This window comes from Neovison vison, chromosome X, assembly GCF_020171115.1.
Source record: "Neovison vison isolate M4711 chromosome X, ASM_NN_V1, whole genome shotgun sequence".
NCBI classification, from domain to species: domain Eukaryota; kingdom Metazoa; phylum Chordata; class Mammalia; order Carnivora; family Mustelidae; genus Neogale; species Neogale vison.
The window spans coordinates 68,173,055-68,191,194 of record NC_058105.1 but is presented as its reverse complement, the minus strand read 5'-3'; the positions used below and the strand labels follow the sequence as shown (position 1 = coordinate 68,191,194).

The 18,140-nt window shown below is 38.5% G+C and overlaps 1 protein-coding gene across 1 annotated transcript in view; it reads left to right on the top strand.

The window, feature by feature from the left end:
* Window positions 1-18,140, top strand: part of SLC16A2 (solute carrier family 16 member 2) — a 135,818-nt gene that overhangs the window by 105,318 nt on the left and 12,360 nt on the right. The window contains exon 2 of the mRNA XM_044235034.1: window positions 16,732-16,876. Within this exon, the coding sequence (XP_044090969.1) occupies window positions 16,732-16,876 (145 nt within the window). The remainder of the gene's footprint in view (window positions 1-16,731; window positions 16,877-18,140) is intronic.

Below are 18,140 nucleotides of genomic sequence, written 5' to 3'. Positions count from 1 at the left end.
AGGATACAAAGTTAATATATAAAAGTCAATTGCTTTCTAATATAACAGTAAGGAACAAGTAGATTTTGAAATTTTAAAAATGAATACCATTTATATTAGAGCCCCCAAAATGAAATACTTAGGTATAAAACTAACAAAATGTACATATACAAATTGTATATGATGAAAACTACAAAACTGTGATAAATAAAATTTTAAAAGAACTAAATAAATGGAGAGATATTCTATGTTCATGCATAGGAAGACTCAGTAGTGTCAGGATGTCAACTCTTCCCAAATTGATATATAGATTCCATGCAATCCCAATAAAAATTCAAGTTATCTTGTGGATATCAACAAACTGAATCTAAATTTTACATGCAGAGGCAAAAGATTCCAAATAGCCAAAACAATAATAGAGGAGATGAGAAAAGTTGGAGGATGTCACTACCCAACTTCAAGACTTAATATAAGTCAACAATATTCAAGACAGTGTGATATTGGTGAAATAATATACAAAGAGATCAATGGAACAGAATAAAGAGCTCATAAATAGATCTACCATAAAATAGCATAAACCTAGACAAAGAAGCAAAAACAATACAATAGAACAAAGATTTTTTTTTCAACAAATGGTGTTGGAACAACTGGATATCCAGGTACAAAAAATGAATCTAGACTCTGACATTATAATCTTCTCAAAAATTAACTCAGAATAGATCACAGACCTCAATATAAAACACAAAACTATAAAACTCCTAGAAAATAGAAAATAGCATAGGAGAAAACTTAGATGACCTTGCTTAGGGCAATGACTTTTTAGATACAACATCAAAGGTACAATCCATGAAGAAAATAATTGATAAGGTAGACTTCATTAAAATTAACTTCTTGGAAAGAATGAGAAGAAGAGAATGAGAAAATAAGTCACAGATTGGGAGGAAATATTTGCAAATTACATATCTGATAAAGGACTGTTACCCAAAATATAAAAAGTACTCTCAAAACATAAAAAGTATTCTTAAAACTCAACAATAAGAAAATGAACAACCAAGTTTTTAAAAAGTGCCAAAGTTTAACAGGAACCTTATCAAAAAAAATACACAGGTCTCATAGTAAGACGGTAGCAGAATAGGAGGAGCTAGGCTCATGTTGTCCCATGAACACAAGTAAATAACTATCAAATTATCCTAAATAACCCAGAAATTAACCTGACGACCAAAAGAAAAAAATCCACAACTAAAAGAAGAGAAGAGGCCACACTGAAGAAGGTAGGAAGTATGGAGATGTGGTTTAGAGGAGAAATGGATCACAGGTGCTGTGGAGGGGAGGAAGTGCTAGTCATAGAGAAGGGCAAGAGAGAAAGAAGCACATAGGGGAGTGTACAAGGAGATCATTTCCCCAAAGCCACTGGCATAGAAAATGAGAGGGACTGGATTTCATGAGTGTTTGCAACAAGTGGGACTTAAAGCCTAGAGTTATAAAGATCAACAGACTTGGCTGGGATAGAGCCCTAAGTGCACTGTACTCCTCCTGGAGAGAAGGCAAGCAAACAACTATGGGCAGACAGTGTGGAAACAGCGATCTGAAGAGTACCTGGGGTACACAGTGGGGAAATTATTTACTCTTCTCAGAGCCATCCCTGAGAAGCAGCATTCATGGAGATACCTCTCCAGAAGCAAAGGAACTGGGCATTTCCCTCTCCCAAAGATTTCCTTCTCCCACCACTCAGATTAAACACAGAGCCACCTGCAGGAAACAACATAGCACTGACACTGGCTGCCAATGTTTGCTTTTAAATCCCACAACCCCTGTGCTCTGATGGGATTAGCTTTCTCAGTCACACTTGCCTCAGTCCCAGTGAAGCAGGCCCCTCCCCCAGACTAGCAGAAACCCCTGCCCATATCACATCTCCCGACCAGAGAATTCTGCAGGGCCTCTAGTGGAGGTGGTGTCCAGTCTCATTTCATAAGCAGACCAGAGGACACCTTGTAAAAACTTGCCACATCTAGGCCAGGAACCAAACACTGCCCACAGCAGGCAAGGAGAACCTCTGCAGAGGACTGGACTGAGGACACAGCAGCCAAACACAATAGCAGAGCACATGGAGTGCACACCAGAGACACTTCCTAAAGCATCAGGCTCTGGGCATTAATGACCCCTTCCTCGTAAGACCATTACTTTCTGGGGCAGGAGACATAACTGCCTTTTTTTTTTTTAAAGATTTTATTTATTTATTTGAGAGAGAGAGACAGTGAGAGAGAGCATGAGCGAGGAGAAGGTCAGAGAGCGAAGCAGACTCCCCATGGAGCTGGGAGCCCGATGTGGGACTCGATCCCGGGACTCCAGGATCACGCCCTGAGCCGAAGGCAGTCGTCCAACCAACTGAGCCACCCAGGCGTCCCCATAACTGCCTTTTTTAACACAAGTAAGAAGGCAAAGATTTAGACAAAATGCAAAGACAGAGGAGTTTACCCCAAATGAAAGAAGATTAGACTATGGCCAGAGATCTAACTGAAACAGATGTAAGTAATATGCCTGATAGAGAATTTAAAGCAACAATCTAAGGATACTCAGTGGCCTGGAGAAAAGAAGGAAAACATCAGGGAAACCTTTACCACATAGGTAAAAGAGTTAAAAAAAGAATCAGAGATGAAGAGTACAATGAGATTGGAAACAGGCTTGATGCAATGAACAGCAGACTGAAAGTAGCAGAAGAATGACTTAGTGACCTGGAAAACAAAGTAATGAAGAGTAATGAAGGTGAACAAAAGAGAGAAAGAAGAATTATGCAACACAAGGATAGACTTAGGCAACCCAATGGCTCCCTCAAATGTAATTAACATTTGTGTTGTAGGAGTCTAAGAAGAAAAAGAGAGAAAAATGGAAGAAAATTTATTTGAAGAAATAGTTGCTGAAAACTTCCCTAATCTGGGAAAGGGAGCAAATATTCAGATCCAGGAGGCAGGAAGAACTCTCATCAAAATCAACTAAAGCGGGCCACCACCAAGACATTGTAATTAAATTGGCAAAATATGGTGATAAAGAAAAAAATCTTAAAAGCATCAAGATAAAAGAAGGCATTAACTTACAAGAGGAAACCCCTGGGGCTAGCTGGGGATCCTCAACAGAAACTTGGCAGGCTAGAAGAAAGTGGGATAATAGATTCTAAATACCCAGTGGGAAAAATATGCAGCCAAGAATACTCTACCCACAGATATATACCCCTGAAACAAATTACACATTTTTTGTTAATTAAAAAAAACACTCTGTCCAGCAAGGCTATCATTTAAACTAGAAGGAGAAATAGAGAGTTACCTGGATAAATAATAACTAAAGGAGTTCATGATCACTAAACCAGCCCTACAAGAAATATTAAAATGGAGACTTTGAGCACAAAGAAGAGACCAAAAGTAACAAAAACAAGAATTGGAAGAGGAGGTGAATCATGAGAGACTATGGACTCTGAAAAACAATCTGAGGGGTTTGAAGTGTCAGGGAGGTGGGAGGTTGGGGTGCCAGGTGTGGGTATTATAGAGGGCACGGATTGCATGGAGCACTGGGTGTGGTGAAAAAATAATGAATACCGTTTTTCTGAAAATAAATAAATCAATTTAATAAAAAAAATAAAGGATCAGAGAAAATCTCAGGAAAAAATGACAAAATGTGTAATAAAATGGCAATAAATACATATTTATCAATAATTACTGTGAATGTAAATGGACTAAACACTCCAGTCAAAAGATATAGGGTGGCTATGTAATATTGCATTGTATATATGGGCCATATCTTCTTCATCAATTCATTTCTTGAAGGGCATCTTGGCTCTTTCCACAGTTTGGTGCTGGGTATTCAGGAGGGCACATATTGCATGGAGCACTGGGTGTGGTGCATAAACAATGAAATCTTGGAACACTGAAAACAGTAAAATTAAATTAAGATATTTAAAAAAAGACTTAGGGTGTCAGAATGAACAATAATTTTTTAAAAAACCCATCTGTATGCTGCCTACAAGAGATTCATTTTAGAGCTAAAGACACCTGCAGATTGAAAGTGAGAAGATGGAGAAACATTTATCTTACAAAGGGATATCAAAAGAAAGTTGGAGTAACACTATTTATATTGGACAAACTGGACTTTAAAACAAACACTGTAACAAGAGACAAAGTAGGGCACTGTGTAATCATAAAGATAAGGATATATAGAGAGCATTTCATCCTAATATGGCAGAATACACATTCCTTTCAAGTGTACATGGGACATCCTCCAGAAGAGAGCACAGGTTAGGTCACAAAACAGGCTTCAACAAATACAAAAAAATTAAAGTACCATGCACCCTTTTTTTTAAATTAATTTTTTACTTTTCAAATTTCTTTTCAGTGTACCAGAATTCATTGTTTATGTACCACACCAAGTGCTCCATGCAATACGTGCCCTCCATAATACCTACCACCAGGCTCACCCAACCTTCCACCCCCTGCCCCTTCAAAACCCTCAGATTGTTTTTCAGAGTCCATAGTCTCTCATGGTTCACCAACCCTTCCAATTTCCCTCAACTCCCTTCTCCTCTCCATCTCCCTATGTCCTCCATGTTATTTCTTATGCTCCACAAATAAGAGAAAACATATGATAATTGACTTTCTCTGCTTGACTTATTTCACTCAGCATAATCTCTTTTAGTCCCATCCATGTTGATACAACAGTTGGGTATTCATCCTTTCTGATGGAGGCATAATACTCCATAGTGAATATGGATCACATCTTCCTTATCCATTCACCCATTGAAGGGCATCTTGGTTCTTTCCACAGTTTGGTGACTGTGGCCATTGCTGCTATGAACATTGGGTTGCAGATGGCCCTTCTTTTCACGACATCTGTATCTTTGGGGTAAATACCCAGGAGTGCAATGGCAGGGTCATAGGGAAGTTCTATTTTTAATTTCTTGAGGAATCTCCACACTGTTTTCCAAAGTGGCTGCACCAACTTCCATTCCCACCAATAGTATAAGAAGGTTCCCCTTTCTCCACATCCTCTCCAATACACATTGTTTACAATCTTGTTAATTTTGGCCATTCTAACTGGTGTAAGGTGTTGCCTCAATGTGGTTTTGATTTGAATCTCCCTGATGGCTGGTGATGATGAACATTTTTTCATGTGTCTGTTAGCCATTTGTATGTCTTCTTTGGAGAACTGTCTGTTCATGTCTTCTGCCCATTTTTTGACATGATTATCTGTTTTGTGTGTGTTGAGTTTGAGAAGTTCTTTATAGATCCTGGATATCAGCCTTTTGTCTGTACTGTCATTCGTAAATATCTTCTCCCATTTGTGGGTTGCCTCTTTGTTTTGTTGACTGTTTCCTTTGCTGTGCAGAAGCTTTCGATCTTGATGAAGTCCCAAAAGTTCATTTTCGCTTTTGTTTCCTTTGCCTTCGGAGACATATCTTGAAAGAAGTTGCTGTGGCTGATATGGAAGAGGTCACTGCCTATGTTCTCCTCTATGATTCTGATGGATTCCTGCCTCATGTTGAGGTCTATTATCCATTTCAAGTTTATCATTGTGTATGGTGTAAGAGAATGGTCAAGTTTCATTCTTCTATAAATAGCTGTCCAATTTTCCCAACACCATTTATTGAAGAGACTTTTTTCCACTGTATATTTTTCCTGCTTTGTCAAATATTATTTGACCATAGAGTTAAGGGTCCATATCTGGGCTCTCTACTCTTTTCCCCTGGTCTATGTGTCTGTTTTGTGCCAGTACTATGCTGTCTTGGTGATCACAGCTTTGTAGTAAAGCTTGAAATCCGGCAACGTGATGCCCCCAGGTTTGTTTTTCTTTTTCAACATTTCCTTAGCAATTCAGGGTCTCTTCTGATTCCATACAAATTTTAGGATTGTTTGTTCCAGCTCTTTGAAAAATGCCAGTGGAATTTAGATCGGAATGGCACTGAAAGTGTAGATTGTTCTAGGCAGTATAGACATTTTAACAATGTTTATTCTTCCGATCCAAGAGCATGGAATGGTCTTCCATCTTTTTGTGTCTTCTTCAATTTCTTTCATGAGTGTTCTGTAGTTCCTCGAGTACAGATCCTTTACCTCTTTGGTTAGGTTTATTCCCAGGTATCTTATGGTTCTTGGTGCTATAGTAAATGGAATCGATTCTCTAATTTCCCTTTCTGTATTTTCATTGTTAGTGTATAAGAAAGCAACTGATTTCTGTATATTGATTTTGTATCCTGCCACATTACTGAATTGCTATATGAGTTCTAGTAGTTTGGGGGTAGAGACTTTTAGGTTTTCCATATAAAGTATCCTGTCATCTACGAAGAGAGAGAGTTTGACTTCTTCATTGCTAATTTGGATACCTTTTATTTCTCTTTGTTGTCTGATTGCTGTTGCTAGGACTTCTAATACTATGCTGAACAAGAGTGGTGAGAGTGGGCACTTGTCGTGTTCCCGATCTCAACAGGAAGGCTGTGAGGTTTTCCTATTGAGGATGATATTTGCTTTGGGTTTTTCATAGGTAGACTTCATGAAGTTGAGGAATGGTCTCTCTATCCCTATACTTTGAAGCGTTTTAATCAGGAATGGATGCTGAATTTTGTCAAATGCTTTTTCTACCATGTACCTTTTCTGATCAAATTGCTATGAAATCAGAAGAAAACCACAATAAATAATTTGGAAAGACCACAAATACAGGGAGGTTAAACAACATGCTACTAAACAATAAATGTATCAATCAGGAAATAAAAGAAGAAATGAAAAAATACATTGAAACAAATGAAAATGAAAATACAATGGTCCAAAATCTTTGAGATGCAGCAAAATTGATCCTAAGAGGGCAGTGTATAGTAATACAGGCCTACCTCAATAAGCAAGAAAAATTTCAAAGCAACAACCTAACCTTACACCTAAAAGAGCTAGTGGAACATAAGGGATAGCATGGAGGACATTAGGAGAAGGAAGGGAAAAATAAGGGGGGGATTGGAGGGGAGATGAACCATGAGAGACTGGACTGTGAGAACAAACTGAGGGTTTTAGAGGGGAGGGGGTGGGGGATGTTTGGGCCAGTGATGGGTGTTAAAGAGGACATGAATTGCATCGAGCACTGGGTGCTATATGTAAACAATGAATCTTGGAACACTACATCAAAAACTAATGACATACTGTACGGTGACTAACATAACATTAAAAAAAAAGCAGGTAAAGCCCAAAGGCAGCAAAAGGAAGGAAATAATAATGATTACAGCAGAAATAAATGATATAGAAACTAAGAAAACAATAGAACAGACCAATGAAACCAGGAGGTGGTTCTTTGAAAAAAATTAATAAAATTGATAAGACTCTAGCCAGACCTATCAAAAAGATGGAAAAAAGAACCCCAATTAATAAAACTACAAATTAGAGGAGAAAGAACAACCAACACCACAGAAATCCAAACAATTATAAAAGAATGTTATGAAAAACTATATGCCAACAAATTAGAGAAACTGGAAGAAATGGATAAATTCCTAGAAACATATAAACTACCAAAAGTGAACAAGGAAGAAATAGAAAACTTGAACAGACTGATAACCTGCAAAGAAACTGAATCAGTCATCAAAAACTCCCAGCATATGGAAGTACAGGACCAGACAGCTTCATGTGTGAATTCTACTGCTTAAAGAAGAGTTAATACCTATTCTTCTCAAACTATTCTAAAAAATAGAAAAGGAAGGAAAACTTCCAAATTCATTCTATGAAGCCAGCATTACCCTGATACCAAAACCAGATAAAGAGGTCACTAAAAAGAGAGAACTACATGTCAATATCCCTGATGAATGCAGATGCAAAAATTCTTAGTAAAATACTGGCAAACTGAATCCAACAATACAGTAAAAGAATCATCCACCACAATCAAGTGGGACATATTCTTGGGTTGCAAGAGTAGCTCAATATATGCAAATCAATGTGATATACCACATTAATAAAAGAAATTAATAATAATAAAATTAATAAGAAAAATAGAAAATAAAAGAACCATCTGATCATTTCAATAGATACAGAAAAGGCATTAGATTAAGTACAACATTCATTATTGATAAAAATCCTCAACAAAGTAGGTTTAGAGGGAACATATCTCAACATAATAAAGGCCATATATGAAAAGCCCAAAGGTAACATAATACTCAATGGGGAAAACCTGAAAGTTTTTCCTCTATGGTCAGGAAGAAGACAGGGATATCCACTCTTACCTCTCTTATTTAACATAGAACTGGAAGTCCTAGCCACAGCAATCAGACAACAAAAAGAAATAAAAGGCCTCCAAATTGGCAAGGAGGAAGTAAAACTTTCACCATCTCCACATGACATGAATCTATATATAGAAAACAAAAAGACTCTACCAAAAAAAAAAAAAAACCCTGCTAGAACTGATAAATGAACTCAGTAAAGTCACAGGACACAAAATCAATGTACAGAAATCTGTTACATTTCTATACATCAATAATAAAGTAGCAGAAATGGAAATAAAGAAATCTATGCAAGGACACCTGGGTGGCTCAGTCAGTTAAACCTGTGCCTTCAGCTCAGGTCATGATCTCAGGGTCCTGTGATTGGGTCCTGTGTTGGGGTCCTTGATCCACAGGGAGTCTTTCTCCCTCTCTTCCTGCTTGTGCTCACTCTCTATCTCTCTCTTTAACAAATAAAATCTTTTAAAAAACCAATGCTATTTACAATTGCACCAGAAACAATTAGACACATGGGAATAAACCAAACCACATAGGTAAAAGACTTGTACTCTGTAAACTATAAAACACCGATGAAAGAAATGGAAAAGGACACCAAGAAATGGAAAGCCATTCCATGCTCATGGATTGGAAGAAAAGAATGCTGTTAAAATTTTTATCCTACCCAAAACAATGTACATATTAATGCAGTTACTATCAAAATAGCCCCAGCATTTTTCACAGAGCTAGAACAAATAATCCTAAAATTTGCATGGAATTACAAAAGACCCTGAATAGCCAAAGCAATCTTGAAAAAGAAAAGTGACACTGGGGCATCACAATTTTGGACCTCACATTATATCACAAAGCTGTAGTGATAAAAACAGTGTGGTACTAGCACAAAAACAGACACATAAATGAATAGAATGGAATAGAAAACCCAGAAATGAACCCTCAACTATATGGTCAAAAGACAAAAATGGTATTGGGGAAACTGGACAGTAACATGCGAAAGGATGAAACTGGACCACTTTGTTACACCATACCAAAAAATAAATTCAAAATGGATTAAAGACCTAAATGTAAGGGGTATCTGGGTGGCTTAGTCAGCTAAGCATCTACTCTTGATTTTGGCTCAGGTCATGTTCTCAAGCCCTGCATCTGGCTCCCTCCTGGGCATGGAGCCTGCTTAAGATTCTCCCTCTCCCTTTCCTTCTGCTGCCCTCCTCTCTAAAATAAAGACCTATATATGAGAGAGAGAGGCAAACCAAGAAACCATCTCTTACCTATAGAGTTACAAGATGGCTAAAAGAGGATGTAGGGGTGCCTGGGTGGCTCAGTTGGTTAAGCATCCGTCTTTGGCTCAGGCCATCGTCCCGGGTCCTGGGATCGAGCCCTGTGTTGAGGGGGGAGGTCCCTACTCAGCAGGGAGCCTGCTTCTCCCTCTCCTGCTCCCCCTGTTTGTGCGCTCGCTCTCTCTCTCTGTCAAATAAATAAAATCTTTAAAAAAATAAAAAGACGGTGTGGGTGGGGAGATGGGTTAAATAGGTGATGGGCATTAAGGAGTGAACTTGTGATAAGCACCAGGTATTGTATGGTATTGTTGAATCAGCATATTGTGTACCTGGAACTAATATTATTGAATCAGCATATTGTGTACCTGGAACTAATATTACACTGTATATTAATTAACTGGAATTTAAATAGAAACTTTAGAGAAAATACATAGATGAGAAATAGCCATATAAAGAGGTACTCAACTTCATATGTCATCAAGGAAATGCAAATGAAAAGAACAATGACCAAATTATGGAAAGAGCCCAGATGTATGTATGTATGTACGTATGTACATGTGTGCACCACATCTTCTTTAGTCATTTATCTGTCGGTGGACATTGACTATATATATATATGTATATATACATATATATATTACTCATCCATCAAAAAGATGATATCTTGCCATTTGCAATGAAATTGATGTAACTAGAGGGCATTATGCTAAGCGAAAGAAGTCAGAGAAAGAAAAGCAGAGAAAGAAAAATACAATATAATTTCACTTGTATGTGGAATTTAAGAAATGAAACAGATGAACATGGGGGGAGAAAAGAAAAATAAAATGAAAACAGAGAGATAGGCAAACCATAAGACTCAACTATAGGGAACAAAGTGAGGATTTCGGGAGGGGAAGTGGGGGGCGGAATGGGGTAACTGGGAGATTGACATTAAGGAGGACACTTGAAGAAATGGGCACTGGGTGTTGTATGCAAGTGATGAATCACTGAATTCTACCTCTGAAACCAATAATACGGTATATGTTAATTAAATTGAATTTAAATTAAAAAAAATTTAAAATAAAGAACAATGACATACTACTACATACCTATCAGAATGGCCAAAGTCTGGAACACTGACAATACCAAATGCCAGAAGGATGTGGAGCAATGAGAACTCTCACTCATTGCCAGTGGGAATGTAAAATGTTGCAGCCACTTTGCAAGACACTTGGCAGTTTCTCACAAAATTAAACATGATCTAGCAATTGATCTCCTTAGTATTTAACCAAATATGTCAAAAATATATGTCCAAAATACATGTCCACACAAAAATTTTCACACAATGTTTATAGCAACTTTATTCGTAATTGCCAAAATGCAGAAGCAGCCAAGATGTCCTTCAGTTCAGTAGTTGAGTTGATAAATAAACTGGGGTACATTCAGACAATGGAATATTATTCACTGCTAAAAAGAAATGAGCTATTAAGCCATGAAAAGGCATGGAAAAAACTTAAATGCTTATTACTAAGTGAAGGAAGGGAATATGAAAAGACTACAAACTGTATGACTCCAGCTATGTAACATTCTGTAAAAGGCAAAAAACTATGAAGGCAGTAAAAAGATCAGTGGTTGTTGGATGCTGGAAGGGTGAGGCGGGATGAATATAGGTGGAGCACAGGATTTTTTTTTTTCTTAAAGATTTTATTTATTTATTTGACAGAGAGAAATCACAAGTAGACGGAGAGGCAGGCAGAGAGAGAGAGGGAAGCAGGCTCCCCGCTGAGCAGAGAGCCCGATGCGGGACTCGATCCCAGGACCCTGAGATCATGACCTGAGCCGAAGGCAGCGGCTTAACCCACTGAGCCACCCAGGCGCCCGGAGCACAGGATTTTTAAGGCAGTGAAAATATTCTGTATGATACCATAATGACAGATACGTGTCATTAACTAAAAAAGATGCTATATCAAAAAAATTTAAACTTTCTTTGACTGTACAAAAGTTACCTTCAAGCCCAGTCATCAGTTTTCATTGTATTGTAGATATTCAGAAGGACCAAATAATCATGAGTTCTAGTTGATTAAATGTCAGCAAGATGATTTAGTGAATGTAGTATTTTCCTCTTTGACAATAAACTAGAACTATTTTTTGGGAGAATCCTTCCAGAATAAAAATGTATACATCATAAATGAAATCTCCCACTGACACTTTCTGCTTCCCTGCCCTCTTTCCCTTTTTATAACATCATATTTATTGAGGTATAATTTACATATGGTAATATTCACTCTTTTTATATGCTCAGTCTTATGAATTTTGACAAAAGAATATCATGCTAGAGTTAAAATATGTAACATTTCATCATTCCAGAAAGTTCCCTCATGTGCCCCTGTAATGAATCTTCTCCCCACCCCCATACTTCCTCCGGGTACTCACTGATCTGTTTTGTACTCATAGTTTTGCCTTTTCCAGAATTTTATATAAATAAAACCATTTGTGTCTGGCTTATTTCACTTCATGTAATGACTTTGTGAATTATTGGAGTTTTTGCTGGTATCAATAGTTCATTCCCATTTATTGCAGAGTTGTAACCCATTGTATTAATGTATACCCACTTATCCATTTACTGGTTGAAGTACGTTTTGAGCTATTGCCAAGTTCCCCCCTTTCCTATTTATTAAATCATTGAAACAAAATAGCCTATTAAAAAATTTAACTCGGGGCACCTGGGTGGCTCAGTTGGCTAAAGCCTCTGCCTTCGGCTCAGGTCATGATCCCAGGTCCTGGGGTAGAGCCCCGCATCAGGCTCTCTGCTCGCTGGGGAGCCTGCTTCCTTCTCTCTCTCTGCCTGCCTCTCCGCCTACTCGTGATCTCTCCCTGTCAAATAAATAAATAAAATCTTTAAAAAGACATTTAAATCACAAAACAAAATGGTCAATGTATAGAATAATATTAAGAAAACAAATGTCCTCATCATGAAAAAGTACACAAAAGTGAAATCTTAATTCTATTGTTGAATTTGGGATGCATAGCTATTTTATAGTCATCATCTAGGTAACATCTTTATGTTAAAATAAAATTATGTTAGCTTTAATAAGAGGAGATTACAAATTTCACTATTGGTCAAAACTCACCCAAATAACAGGATTAGATATACATCTTTCATCTTATGAAACTTACCCTAACCTTTAGCCCCAGACTTCAGTGATGATATTATTAACTTAAAATAAAATATTCTATGACAAAACACATCCCACTATTCTTTCAATGTACCTACTGAATGGACTTAAGTTATTTTTAAGGATCTTCCAAATATCATCTTCACTGATACTAGAAAATAGAATTTCATTATGCACATTTACAATTGCCTTGATGCTACCTCTAGGACACTGTTCTTCAGTTATTGTTAAGTTTTGGCAGTTATAAAAAAAAGGCTGCTGAGTAATATTCCATTGTACGTATATGTTATATCTTCTTTATCCATTCATCGCTCAATGGATATTCAGGCTCTCTCCATTTTTTGGCTATTGTAGATAATGCTGCCATAAACAACAGGGTGCATGTATCCCTTGGAATTTGTATTTTTGTGTCCTTTGGGTAAATACCTACTAGTGCAATTGATGGATATTAGGGTAGATATATTTTTAACTTTTTGAGGAAACTCCATACTGTTCTCCAGAGTGGCTGCTCCAGTTTGCATTTCCATCAACAGTGCAAAAGTATTCCCCTTTCTCTGCATCCTTGCCAACACCTGTTGTGTCTGTGTTGCTAATTTTGGCCATCCTGACAGGTGTGAGATGGTGTCTTACCGTGGTTTTGATTTGTATTTCCCTGATGAGTGATGTTGAGCAGTTTTTCATGTCTGTTAGCCATCTGGATGTCTTTTTTTAATGACAGAGAACAAACTGAGGGTTGACAGAGGGAGGTGGGTTGGGATGGACTAGATGGGTACTGAGTATTAAGGAGGGCACATGTTATGATGAGCTCCGGGTATTGTATATAATGATGAATTGTGAATTCTATTCCAGAAGCCAATATTTCACTGTATGTTAACTACTTAAATTTAAATAAAATAATAAAAAACAAGAACAAAAGCAAAACAACAACAACAACAAAAAAGCTGCTGTGAACATCTAGGTATAGGTTTTTGTGTAACGTAAGTTTTCATTTTTCTTTAGTAAATACCTAGGAGTGGGGTTTCAAGGTCATGGGGTAATTGTACATTGAACTTTATAAGAATCTGTCAAACTGTCTTCTAAAGTAGATATACCATTTTGTATTCCCACCAGCAGTGTATGACATTTCCAGTTCCTCTGCATCCTCTCCAGTAGTAGGCATTGCAATTCCTTAAAAACCTTTTTATGAATACTGTTATGCTGAAAATAAATAAAAAAAGAAAAAAAAAACCTTTTTAGTGGGTATGTAGGGGTATCTCACTGTGGCTTTAATATGCAGGTCTTGAATGATATTGAGCATACTTTCATATGCTTAATTGTCATTCGTAGTGTGTGTGTGTGTGTGTGTGTGTGTGTGTAATGTCTGTTCAAATCTTTCGCCCATGTTTTAAACTGGATTGCTTGCTTTATTCTTACTGAGTAATGAGAGTCAACTAACACTTGTGTTCTGGATACTAGTCTCTTTTATCAGATGTGTGCATGTTGTAAATATTTTTCCCACCCTGTGGCTTGCTTTTTTGCTCTGACAACAGTATTTTATGAAAGGGAGAAATTTTAAATTTTGATTAAGTCTAATGTATCAATGTTTTTCTTTTATGGATCATTCTTTTTGTTAATTTCTGTGAAATCTTTGCCTACGTAAAGGTCAGAAAGATTTTTCATCTATATCTTTTTCAGTAAGTTTTTTAGTTTTAAGTTCTACATTTAAGCCTATGATCCATTTGCATTAATTTTTGTATATAGTGTGACTATTGGTATTTATAAAGCTCTCTTAAATATGATTACATCTGATTATTATTTAAAAGAAAATTTAGAGGAAGTCACATCAGGAATTTTAATCCCCATTTTACAGATAAGAAAACAGGATTAGGGAAGTGCTGTGTGACTTGCTCAAGGTCCCATGGCTGATAAGAGGTGAAATTGTATGGTAAGAGGTAAAATTGTGATGAGAAAGTTCAGGTTTCCTGCTGTGCCAGGATAGTACTTTTGAAGCCAGGCAGCTGGGGCTCAAGTTGGTGCCCAGCAAAGGAGAGATTCCTAGTGGGGATCTGAGCAACCTGTTAGACACTGAGATAAGAGGCACAGATGGTGGACTAGCCTTGACCCAACTCAGACTGCCCTCCTCTGACCAGCTTGGGGTTCCACAATTGAAGAGAGCCAGAAGCTGGCCTGGTACCTTGCTCAGGTGATACTTAGTGAATGCTTTTTGATGATATGGGGACTTGGAACATGTTCAGAGGAGAGCTCTGAAAGTAATTACTGAGTTAGAAATTAAAGCTGAGAAAAAAGAAGTTAAGGAAACCAATACTATTTTGCCTAGAAAAGAGGCCTAATAAGAAACTTGATAATAGCTTTCAAAGAAAAAAATGAGCTTTCTTTCTGAGGGGTAAACAAAGGGAAATGGGCTGGAAGAATCTCAGTAAAAGGGTAAATCTCTTTCTCCCTGGTGAAGATTGTTATGGACACTTAAGAACTTTTTTTTTAATTAGAGAGAGAGAGAGAGTACAAGCAGGCAGAGGAGCAGGCAGAGGGAGAGGGAGAAGCAGGCTCCCTACTGAGCAAGGAGCCTGACATGGGGCTGGATCCCAGGACCATGACCCAAGCCGGAGGCAGCTGCTTAACCAACTGAGCTACACAGGCATCCCACTTAAGAACTTTTATAAACAGAAAAACTCTTCTTATTTGAGTTTAGAGTCCAGGATTTGCCAAACATAGGCCCTGATGAAGGATTTCAGCATGAGGGTTGCATGACCTCTTGTGAAGTGTCCTTAGAAATCTCTGGGTGGCTCCTAAATCTGCCTTGTGTCCTCATACAATTCTGGGAGTCCTTTTGTCTGTGGACTTCCCTGCTCTTTAGTCTTTATATCTTTACAGGACTGTTCTAATGGCCAACACAAGCTTTACACTAGCTCCTGAAGGCTTAATTAACTCCCATGCTCCTTGGCCCTGAAGCCAGGTAGAACATGCTTAAGACTATAAATCTGGCTTAGCATGCCTGGAAGGGCCTAAAGTGTTGGCTAGTCCAAATCTGACCCCGATTCTTGAATCCCCTGTTTTATATCTAGCATCTGCTTGCACACCTTCAATTATGGAAAGCTTCATTCATCCAAATAGAAGACATAATACAATGAACTTTGGACTAGGAATAAGAAGAGTTGGGTTTGAGTCCCAGCTCTGCCACTAACTTGCTGTGTGATCTTTGGTAAGTCCCTTCACATTTCTGGACCTGTTTCTTTATGAGTAAAACGATAGTGGAGGAATCTCTTTGTTTTAGTTTATTTTGGTTTAACTGCTGTAACGAAGGGCCCTTAAAAATTCAGTGACTTGAAGGACAAGAAGCTTGAAAGACTCCTAATTATTGGAAACAAAGTGAGGGTTGCTGGAGGGGAGGTGGGTAGGGGGATGGGGTAACTGGGTGATGGGCATTAAGGAAAGCACTTTATGCAATAAGCACTGGGCATTATATGCAACTGATGAATCACTAAACTCTACCTCTGAAACTAATAATGAATTTAAATTAAAAAAAAAGAAATTTATTTTTTATGCAGTGTTCAGGGAAGGGGTTCCAGATTGGAGAGGGAAATTTGCTTCATGTAGTTACCTAGGGGCCCAGACAGAATTGATGGTAGTTCTATCAGTCTTAATACATGGCTTGCAAGGTCACTTGTAGTTGTAGCTCACAGGAAAGCAGAAATCTCATGGGAGTTTCTTATGGTCCTGGACTGGAAGTAGTGTGTATTACTTTAACACACATACTATTGGTCAGAATTCAGTCATATGGTCATACCAAACAGCCAAAGTAGCTGAGAAATGTTGTATACCCATGTGATGAGTAGCTAGAAGATCCCATCGTAGACTTGATCTCTAAAGGTTCCCTACCCCAGCTCTGCAGTTCTAGGTGTGCTTATTAACTAAACTACTGGTTCTCATATTGCTCTGCTACAAGTGCTATGGAAGCCACCTAACCTCTCTGACCATTAGGGACTAGCAGGATGACAGTGAGGCCAATGCAATGTCCCCTGTGAAAGGCCAGAGAAGAAGAACTGAGATACCAACTGTATCACATTAAGCTAAGTTGTCTTTGTGCTTCTTTTCTCTGCAGCATGGGTAGGAGCACTCTCAATGGGCATGATCTTCTTCTGTTCTCCCATTGTGAGTATATTCACTGATCGTTTGGGCTGCCGAATCACAGCAACTGCAGGGGCTGCTGTCGCTTTCATAGGCCTCCATACCAGCTCCTTTACCAGGTAAGGCTAGGAGTTGCTGGCCATTTGCCCAAGGCTGAAGGTTGGCTTCATTCTGAACATCATCTAGGGACACTTCCCATTGCAGAATCCACTGTGGCCCTGTCCATGTAGGGTCCTCAAAAACCCTGCTCCTGAGAATCATTGTCCAATGAGATTCATCTAAGTAGGGTTTCCAGGACACATTGGTACACAATATCCCCAAAGAGGACTGAAGAGTTCCAAAGTGGTGGGAGACGGCTAAACTTGGAAATTCATAAAGCTGGGCCTAACTCCAGTTTTGGCCACTAAATGGCTATGGCCAATGATGAGTACCATTCCCCTATCTGGGCCTCAGTTCCTATATCTATAACATGAGGCAATTAGACTAGATGGTCTTTTCAGTTCTCTTCCAGCTCTGCCATTCTATTCCCCTTCAATATGCCACACAACTCATGACCTCGCTTGCCTTCCTAGGAATGAGCTTCTGGAGTGAATCCATGTGAAACACCTACCTTATAGGATTCCTGAGGGAATCTTATATTGAAAAAAGAAGTCAGCTGAACCCAAGGCCATTTAGCTTTTTTGGCTCCTTTCCAGATATTTCTGGCTGCCAATGTATGGATAATTTGGGAAAGAAAAAAAAATCATGTCTCGGGAATGAGAAGGGATGTTTAGTAGCATCCCCCACTGGGGCTCCAGACCTGGCACCCAGCTACCCAGCTAGGCCTAGGCTAACCTCAAACTCTGGTACAGTTGGTCCTACTTTCAAAACTTGGTAGTTTCAGGCAAGAAGCAGGTTATAAATTCATTCTCTGGTTTCTTTCTGCCAACACTGAAGTATGTCTGCAGAGAAAGAGAGATATAAAAACCCTTCACCATGGCCTGAGGAAGATGAAGAAGTCTGTTGACTTTCTGCCAAAGACACTTTGGAAGTTTTTATACCTCCCACTTCCAATCTGCCTGGGCTGGTGTATGAGAATGCTGGCCTAGAGACATGGCTGACTTGTCAGGGACTTGCTTTCTGATCTTGGCTCACCAGAGAAGGACGATGGTTATACTCTATAGGCCTATGTTTCCACTAACAGTGGAGAATGATAACTGGGTTCTGCCACAATTGGGCCCTGTGATAACTGGGTTCTGCCACAATTGGGCCAGCTTTCTTTATGACTTGAGTATTTCTGGCTACCCAGCCTACCCTCCAGCAGAGCTTGGATATGGCCTACAATGATTTATTGGCTTGGTCCCATCCAACTGGGACAGTGGAGGGGAAAACCACGCCCTGCTT